Here is a 10334-nt window from a genome sequence, read left to right as displayed (position 1 = left end):
AGAGAAGCGATACTACAACAGTCCCAACTGAAATTAAAAGACTCATACCAGATTACTATGAAAAACTGTACTGTAACAAATTTGAAAACCTAGAAGAAATGGATGAATTCCTAGAAACACACTACCTACCTAAACTAACACAGACAGAGGTAGAACAACTAAATAGACCCATAACAACAGAAGAGATTGAAAAGGTAATCAAAAAGCTCCCAACAACAAAAAAAGCCCTGGTCCGGATGGCTTCACTGCAGAGTTCTACCAAACTTTCAGAGAAAAGTTAACACCACTACTACTAAAGGTATTTTAGAGCATAGAAAAGGACAGAATACTCTCAAACTCATTCTATGAACCTACCATATCCCTGATACCAAAACCAGGTAAAGACAACACAAGAAAATAAAATTATAGACCTATATCCCTCATGAATGTAGGTGCAAAAATCCTCAACAAATTTCTAGCCAATAGAATTCCACAACATATCAAAAAAATAATTCACCATGACCAAGTGGGATTCATACCAGGTATGCAGGGATGGTTCAACATTAGAAAAACAATTAATGTAATCCACCACATAAATAAAACAAAAAACAAGAATGACATGATTTTATCAATTGATGCAGAAAGGCATTTGATGAAGTTCAAAACTCATTCATGATAAAAACTCTCAGCAAAATAGGAATAGAAAGAAAATTCCTCACCATAATAAAGCGCATTTATACATACCAACAGCCAACATCACCCTAAATGGAGAGAGCCTGAAAACATTCCCACTGAGAATGGGAACCAGACAAGGATGCCCTTTATCACCACTCTTATTCCACATTGTGCTGGAAGTCCTAGCCAGAGCAATTAGGCTAGATAAAGAAATAAAGGGCATCCAGATTGGCAAGGAAGAAGTAAAAGTATCTCTATTTGCAGATGACGTGATCTTATACACAGAAAACCCTAAGTAATCCGCCAGAAAACTACTGAAACTAATAGAAGAGTTCAGCAGAGTATCGGGATACAAGAGAAACATACAAAAATCAGTTGGATTCCTCTAGACCAATAAAAAGAACATCGAAGAGGAAATCACCAAATCAATGCCATTTACAGTAGCCCCCAAGAAGATAAAATACTCTGGAATATATCTTACCAGAGATGTAAAAGACTTATACAAAGAAAACTACAGTACACTTCTGCAAGAAACCAAAAGAGACTTACATAAGTGGAAGAACATACCTTGCTCGTGGATAGGAAGACTTAACATTATACAAATGTCTATTCTACCAAAAGCGATCTATACATTTAATGCAATTCTGATCCAAATCCCAACGACATTCTTTAATGAGATGGAGAAACGAATCACCAACTTCATATGGAAGGGAAAGCAGTCCTGGATAAATAAGGCATTACTGAAAAAGAAGAACAAATTGGGAGGCCTTATTTTACCTGATTTTAGAACCTATTATAGTTCTGAAAACAGCCTGGTACTGGTACAACAGAAAAATGGACCAATGGAACAGAATTGAGAATCCAGACATAAATCCATCCACATATGAGCAGTTGATATTTGACAAAGGCCCCAAAACAGTTAAATGGGGAAAAGACAGTCTTTTTAACAAATGATGCTGGCATAACTGGATATCCATCTGCAAAAAAATGAGACAAGACCAACTCATTCCATGCACAAAAACTAGCTCAAAATGGATCAAAGACCTAAATATAAAATCTAAAACGATAAAGATCATGGAAGAAAAAATAGGGACAATGTTAGGAGCCCTAATACATGGCATAAACAGCACAAAAAACACTACTAACAATGTAGAAGAGAAACCAGATAACTGGGAGCTCCTAAAAATCAAACACCTATGCTCATCCAAAGACTTCATCAAAAGAGTAAAAAGACTACCTACAGACTGGGAAAAGTTTTTAGCTATGACATTTCTGATCAGCGCCTGATCTCTAAAATCTACATGATACTGCAAAAATTCAACTGCAAAAAGACAAACAACCCAATTAAAAAATGGACAAAAGATATGAATAGACACTTCACTAAAGAAGACATTCAGGTAGCTAACAGATATATGAGGAAATGTTCACAATCATTAGCCATTAGAGAAATGCAGATCAAAACTACAATGATATTTCATCTCACTCTAACAAGGCTGGCATTAATCCAAAAAACACAAAATAATAAATGTTGGAGAGGCTGTGGAGAGATTGGAACACTTATACACTGCTGGTGGGAATGTAAAATGGTACAACCACTTTGGAAATCGACTTGGGGCTCCCTTAAAAAGCTAGAAATAGAACTACCATATGATCCAGCAATCCTACTCCTTGGAATATATCCTAGAGAAATAAAAGCCATTACACGAACAGATATATGCACACCTATGTTTATTGCAGCACTGTTTACAATAGCAAAAAGAAGGAAGCAACCAAGGTGCCCATCAACAGATGAATGGATAAATTATGGTATATTCACACAATGGGATACTACCCATCGATAAAGAACAGTGAGGAATCTGTGAAACATTTCATAACGTAGAGGAACCTGGAAGGCATTATGCTGAGTGAAATTAGTCAGTAGCAAAAGGACAAATATTGTATAAGACCACTAGTATAAGAACTTTGAGAAGAAAACATTCTTTTGTGGTTAGAGAGGGGGAAGGGAGGGAGGGTGGGAGAGGGGCATTCACTAATTAGATGAGAGGTGAGAACTACTTTAGGTAAAGGGAAAGACAGTACACAATATAGGGGAGGTCAGCACAATTGGACTAACCCAAAAGCAAAGAAGTTTCCTGAATAAACTGAATGCTTCGAAGGCCAGCATAGCAGGGGCAGGGGTCTGGGGACCATGGTTTCAGGGGACATCTAAGTCAATTGGCATAATAAAATCTAGTAAGAAAACATTCTGCATCCCACTTTGAAGAGTGGCATCTGGGGTCTTAAATGCTAGCAAGCAGCCATCTAGATGCATCAATTGGTCTCCACCCACCTGGATCAAAGGAGAATGAAGAACACCAAGGACACAAGGCGATTATGAGCCCAAGAGACAGAAAGGGCCACATGAACCAGAGACTACCTCATCCTGAGACCAGAAGAACTAGATGGTGCCCAGCTACAACCAGTGACTGCCCTGACAGGGAACACAACATAGAACCCCAAATTTGGGAGCAGGAGTGCAGTGGCATGCAGACCCCAAATTCTCATAAGACCAGTCTTAATGGTCTGACTGAGACTAGAAGGACCCCGGTGGTCATGGCCCCCAGACCTTCTGTTGGCCCAGGACAGGAACCATTCCAGAAGCCAACTCTTCAGATATGGATTGGACTGGACAATGGGTTGGAGAGGGATGCTGGTGAGGAGTGAGCTTCTTGAATCAGGTGGACACTTGAGGCTATGTTGGCATCTCCTGCTTGGAGGGGAGATGAGAGGGTGGAGGGGGTTAGAAGCTGGCAAAATGGACAGGAAAAGAGAGTGGAGGGAGAAAGCGGGCTTTCCTACTAGGGGGAGAGTAATTGGGAGTGTGTAGCAAGGTGTATATGGGTTTTTGTGTGAGAGACTGACTTAATTTGTAAGCTTTCACTTAAAGCACAATAAAAATTATATTAAAAAAAAAACTCGAGATACCTACACCCAGGAGCAGCCAGTCATGCTACTCATATGCCTGCCAGTAACCTCTCCCCCACCCTCCGACTGTGAGGGGCAAACCGGGTTTCCAAGGAGTGGGTGGTAGATTCCAACTGCCAATCTTTTGGTTAGCAGTGAAGCTCCTAATGGCGGTGCGACCAGGGCTCTGCACCCGGTGGGGGAGGGGGCAAATCATTAACCACTGGCCTGCTACCAGTTCTCCCCCCTCCCGACTTCCCAGTGGCCTGAGTGCGCCTGGAGCGGTGCAGCGCTTGGCGGACTGGAGACCAGGTACTGAGGCCCGCACCCGGTCCAGACGCCCCTCCCCCATCCCTGCGCGTTCACCCCACCGCCCACGTAGCACCCTGGAGCGCAGACTGCTCCCAAAGTGCTCGGTTTCTGACACTCCACACAGAAGCGCTCAGAGTGAAGGCGGAACCAGGAGGGGAAGGCGGGGATGCGGCTGGTGAGCGAACAGCGGCGAAGCCCAGCTCCAGATACGAGCTCATGTGCATGCACCGTCTATGCTGGCACCAGCCGGCGGCAACATTTTCAAGTACAGGCTCACAGAAGGCAAAAACAGACTGGAGGTCCAGGAGCCCAGGGTGCGCGGCGGGACTCCAGCCCCGCGCGGTGCCCGAGCCTCAAGGTGCTCTGGGCTTTTTGAGGTTCAGTTACAGCAGAGTCCTTCATTAACACCTGCCCGATTAACAGGCCGGATGGGCGAGGGCAGCTCAGAGTGCGTCACAGTGCCCAGATCTGTCTATTGCGGACCCTCCCTTTCCCTCTCCCCATTTGGAAACGTACCTGTTCACGTACAAATTGGATTTAAAGACAGAAACGAAATTTGTTCATAATCCGAGGGCTGCCTGTACATAAGGTTGTCAGGAGGCCAGCAGATGGCAACTAATAACAACAACAACCATAGGTGTTTACTGAAATGAACGAATGGAGTTCCAGTACTAGAAACTCTGCAGTAAAATTATGGCTTTTTTCAGAAAGTAATTGATTCAAGTGGACCACTAAGGAATTTGAATCTTGCATTAATCTTAAATTTTAAAGCAAATGTCTAGAATTAAAGTAGACAAGACACTCTTTACATAAAATTTATAACATTTATTTAGGCAAAAAGGAAAAAAAAAAACCCCAAAACAAAAATCTATACACACATTAATACTAAGTGATATCCTGATTTAAAATGTAGCATGATTCTTGTACAGAACACACCCATTCATCTGGCCACAGTGGGAACAGTGCCTTCAGTCCAGATAATTGAGAGCCTTTAAAATGTACACATGTTACACTTTCCAATGAATTTGTCCTACCCTTTGAAAGGAGTTGAACTTTTCTATCACAATTCAAGCAAAGGATAGCTCTAACAAAATTCAGTGGGGATTCTACAGGGATTTATTCTTGCAGATTATTTGAGAGTATAAATCTTAAACATTCTCCCATCTTTACAGGGGAAAAAAGCTCTCAAGAATTTATTTTATAAACGCTTCTTTCAGCGTTTATTAGCTAGGTAGCTTTTTGCCTCTAAGCTGATTAAATAAGCCTGAAAGGACACAATTTGAACAGTTTTTCCAAAAGCAAGTCCAAAATCAAGCACATACTCTTAATGAACTAGTTTTTATCATTTCTCATAAAATAATTTTGATAAATTTGGATTTTCTAACTATTCTTAATAGCCACTCTGTCTAGCTATAAAGTTAGGTTGTTCAAACAAGTTTTGCTTCACCCAGAGTAATGAAAAACATCACTGATCTTCACATAATTTACTGAAAAAAGTGGGGAGGGGGGAAACAAGCAGAGAAACTTTCTTAACTACCTGTCAGTTAACATACAGTGTCTTAGGTTAAGATTTGATAGCCAAAGAATGTGTAATTACGAGTGTACCGTGCCATGCTAAGTCTGTGAAATACTACTCATTAGAAGCACATTCAACAAATTTTCCTATCATATTGCTATTCTCATCACAGGACCAAGGCTGGTTTTGCATTATTCCCAAAATAAACAATTCATGAATTAACACTAAAAAATTAAAAATGCATTAACACACAGCAAAGGGCAAAGGCTAAACATCCAATATTCACACAATCATTTGAAACTGCTACAAAGGATTTGAGAGGGAAAACAAAAGTTCCCAAACCTCTCTAGAAGCTGTCTAAGAACACCACTGTGAAGCCCTAGCGGTACAACAGTCCCCAAATAAGTAATATACAGATAAAACTAGAAGAGCCCACATCAGATGACACTGTGATACTGTCTTTAACTTATGTCTGCAGTTTAATAATACTGTTTATCCCAAGATAAAAGTTGTACAGTAACCAAATAATGTAAACAAACCATTAGCGGGCAGGAGAGGAGGTATGTTTCACCATATACAAAACAAAAAGTTTGTTTTCCCTGCTACTTATGATCTCTCTTCAACCTTGGGTACTGCTGCTCATTGTTCTAAGAGGAGTAATGCATTTTAAAACACTAAGCCAAAAAAATAAGAAGCCTGGTGGCACAGTGGTTAAAGCACTCAACTGCAAACCAAAAGGTCAACAGTTTGAACCTACCAGCTGCTCCATGGGAGAAAGACGTGGCAATCTGCTTCTGTAAAGATTTACAGCCTTGGAAATTCTGTGGGGCAGTTTTGCTCTGTCTTACAAGGTTGCTGAGTTGGAATCAACTCAATGGTAGTGGGTTTGGATTTAAGCCAAAACCATGTTTCATTATTGTTTTACTGATGTATTTTATACACAATTCTGTAAGGACTCTTTTGCTTTAGTGAGAACCTCTACAAAAAGCTGGAGGAGAAAAAAATTAGATATCAAGATGACTTCAAAGCAAAGTTTTCCCAGGTAAAGATGTCCACTAAGAAGCAATATCTAATTGCTTTAAAATTTCAAAGTACTCTGACATACACTCACAACCCTACCTGAGCACATACAATATGTTCTTCTTATAATGTTCTCCACAGGGCTAGACGACTGCCCCAGTGCTATCTTGAGGTATGGCATAATTAAAAACACAGCCAAATTAAAGTTGGGGAGAAAACAGGCCAACCCAGAAGGGTCCATGAATAAGGGCAACTTCTTAAAGCTGAATATACAGGATTGATGTTTTTAAACATGAATCTTGGATTCTTTGGAAATCTGAAAATAAAAGATACTGTGAAAGCAAACTCCTCTAACAGCGTTAAGGTCATTCACCTTGACCTTGGATGATCCACTTAAATTGATTAGTGCCATGAAGTGGCATTTCTGTCCAGGGGTGAGGAGCAGCAATTCCTGAAATTGTGGCTGATATGCTTTTTAAAATCTTGAATTAATATCAGTAGCCACTGAGTCCTTGGCCAGAGGGGAAACTAGCTTATTACTACTTGATTTGTTCCTTTTCCAAAAGCAAAAACAAAAAAATAGAGTATAAAGTCCACAGCAAAACTTACTCGATAGAAAGAATAAGATGGCTTAATTATTTCTGCCCCAATTTCAAACTGTTCTTGTTTCACTCGATGATACCAACATGCATCACTATGCTCTAAAAACTCCAATTCCATTCGTAAACCTGAACCTTGCTGCTGCTTGTGTGCTACCTTACGATTACCAGTTGCGTCAAGTCGACTCCGACTCATGGCTTTCCTGTGTGTGTCAGAGTAGACTATGCTCCACAGGGTTTTCAATGGCTGATTTTTTGGAAGTAGACCACCAGGCCTTTCTCCTGAGACACCTCTGGGAGGACTCCAACCCCCCACCTTACCATTAGCAGCCTAGAATGTTAATCATTTGCACCACCCAGGGACTCCTAGTGATGTTTTAAAATATCTGAGTGCACCAATGATTTGAGCAATGAGTGGTTCATCCCTAGTCTAAATTGTGCTTGAAATAGCACCTGTAAGTCACTTAAGAGGTAACCCTTGAAGGCACCAAGTACTGTTACATTCTAGTATACAAATGCAAAAGGGAGGCCTAATAGATCCTAACTGTAGAGACTGGCCAGTTATGCCTCATAATTTCAATATATACATACACTATATTTTAGCCAGATCCAAGACCATACAGACATTTCTGTGCCTTAATCACATACACAGTTAAGAACCATCCCAACCACAAAGGCACTAAAATTTTTAGCTACTTGAGTTGTGACCAATTTTTTTGCTTTTAAGACTCAAACGTACCTGGCCACTACTGATGCTCAAACTAGTAAACTTAATTTTAAACATTTTTTAATCTTTACCTATCAATAAGTTATCATTCGAGTAAAGAAGGAATTAACTGTTTTCTATATATTTTTAGCCATCTCCGAGAACAATTTGTAAAGACAAAAATCTGGCATTAACCTTTAAGGGACACTTTTGCCTTGAACAGGATAAAACAAAACTGTAAAGCCAAGCTTCTTAAATAGACTTTCCCTTAACTACGCTAAGTAGAAGACCTGGAAATGGTCAACATAGCTAGCAACTTGCAAGCTATTATAGGCCTGTTCTATTTTCTGCATTCTGCCTGAAACATTAAAATTCAGCAAAAAAAATAAAAATAAACAAAGAATTTTCCATTTCCTCTGAAACAGACTTAATCTGTGAAAATTTATCTTAAACCATGTAAGTCAGAATTAACCCACAATTTATTTTTTTAATGGTCTTAAATACCTATTTTCTATTTTCTCAGTTTTCAGCCCCGTGAAGAAGTATCATATAATTCAAGTCTGATTATTGTAGAAGTGGTATGAAACATGTCAAAATGTTATCAGCATACTAATAAACCAGCTCCTCTTTAAATAAAAATGCTTCTGAATAATTACAACAATTTAAATATACCACTTAAAATCTCGATTAACAACATTTAGGCCATCTATGAAAAAAATGTGGTTTTCTGAGATTGCAGATTAACCTATACATAAGATGTAATTTCAAATGGAAATTTCTTGGTGACTTGCTGCCTCCCAAGTGCTATTATTAATATAATAACTGATTCTTTATCATATTGTAACAGGTACCTTAAAGGAAAGGCAACTGTCTAAAAACAAATCCATCAAAAACATTTCCTCTTATGCACTGAAACTAGAATCATTACATTTAATAGCTGAATTCTTCCTTTTCATTTTTTGCAGTGAATTGTGGACATCTTTCTCCAACATGAACAGATTCAGAAGATACACATATTTTGAAACAAAAGAAAATTTAACTTCTTGTGGCAAAATTTACAGTTGTCAACTGTATTTTAACTGAGCAGGGGACACCATCTGTAGTCTCTATTCCACTGAACAATAATGACTTTGAAACAGAGGGAAAAGAATGGCCAGTTTTAACCAGAGAAAGTTTTATAAAAATTCACATTTTCACAACAATATGACACACTGAGATTCGGACAGTTAGTTTTTCACACAGAACGCTGTAATATTTTACACTGTGATGCTTGGGGAAACATCTCTAGAGAGTACCCAGCAGTCTGTGCTGGGAGCAGCAGTCCAGGATTCCAGGGATAAAGAACAAGCTGCTGCTCACTGCCTCAGGAGAGGTGGGCCCCAGGAGGATAACTATCCCACGACAACAGACTTTCCTCAGTCTCTAAACTTCTGTTCTCTCTTAACAGATTTTCTTTTGAATGTATTTTTCTGCCAGCCATCCACGGTCGAGCCGGTGAGTAGCTTCCACAAGGAAAGGATTCAGATTTCCATTCTTCCACACTAAGAAGGACATCTTATAAAAGATACGCAGACATAGAATAAAGGTATTTTATACAGAAGCAGTATAAAATTTACAACTAAAGCGGTGCCAGAAATCAGGTTAACAGCTTATTTGAAGCTGCAAATTGATTGGAAGGGACTTTGAAATCAGAAAAGTCTGGCCTAAGGGCTCGTGCAAACTTTATCATAAAACTGTAGAATCTTAAGCACAGATAAGTTCAAACACGGAAAGATGTGGAAAATTTCCTAAACGGCAATGACGAAGGAAGAGACCCTTCTTGCCTCGTAAGTTAAAAATTACAGACAAATTAGAGACTGTTCATATGGGCAATACTGTGTATCGTCAATGCCATGCTGATGCTATGACTCTTGTCATTAGAAACCTCCAAAACATCATAGAGGGTAAGATATCCCAAATGAACCAATGACAAAAATGATTCCTGTGATTCAATGACCCAATTACCTATGGCTATCAGTTTAGTCTGGCCTGGGGCTGCTTTTTACACGGAGGTGGCCTCCCATGGCGCACAATGTGTTTTTCTAAGCTGTCCAGAATGGCCACGGCAATCTGCTGGACGTGAGGATCGGTCTGTTCATGTTCTTTGATGTTATACAAATGCTGCAGTCCTCCTTCTTCAATCAGCATACTGCAATACCTGGAGGCTGAGAGAAAATACAAAGAGCTTAAAACATTAGAAATACCCCACATAAAATCAGTTCTTAGGAGGATTTTCCACTTAAATTTTACTTTTTGTTTCTTTTTTAAATTTTGTTTTGATCACTAATGGGCTATAATTTGATAAATAACCTCTGTGATAAAGTATATACCACAAAACGCAAAGTAGGCATTCAATAAAAGTCTGTTATGTTAAACTTTGAAAGAACCCAAACTGAATTAAATGTCCCAACACACAAATAATATAAAACAAAAAAAAAACCCTTTGCTGTCGAGTCGATCCAACTCATAGCAACCTTACAGGACAGAGTAGAACTGCCCCATAGAGTTTTCAAGGAGTGCCTGGTAGATTTGAACTGCTGACCTT

General features: G+C 39.4%; 1 protein-coding gene across 2 annotated transcripts in view; it reads right to left on the bottom strand.

Annotated features, from left to right (window-relative positions):
• Positions 1 to 4737: 4737 nt before the first annotated feature.
• Positions 4738 to 10334, bottom strand: part of ZYG11B (zyg-11 family member B, cell cycle regulator) — a 130235-nt gene continuing 124638 nt past the window's right edge. The window contains exons 14-15 of one of the 2 annotated variants that reach the window (XM_010591273.3): positions 9755 to 9954; positions 4738 to 9304 (exon numbers count right to left, since the gene is read on the bottom strand). In XM_010591273.3, the coding sequence (XP_010589575.1) occupies positions 9764 to 9954 (191 nt within the window). In that variant the 3' untranslated portion in view covers positions 4738 to 9304; positions 9755 to 9763. Of the gene's footprint in view, positions 9955 to 10334 lie in introns of both variants that reach the window. The other variant, XM_010591274.3, reaches the window with a different exon arrangement.

The sequence above is a fragment of the Loxodonta africana genome, chromosome 3, assembly GCF_030014295.1.
Source record: "Loxodonta africana isolate mLoxAfr1 chromosome 3, mLoxAfr1.hap2, whole genome shotgun sequence".
NCBI lineage: Eukaryota > Metazoa > Chordata > Mammalia > Proboscidea > Elephantidae > Loxodonta > Loxodonta africana.
The sequence above is the reverse complement of the archived record's forward strand: the minus strand, read 5'-3'. Positions and strand labels throughout refer to the sequence as shown.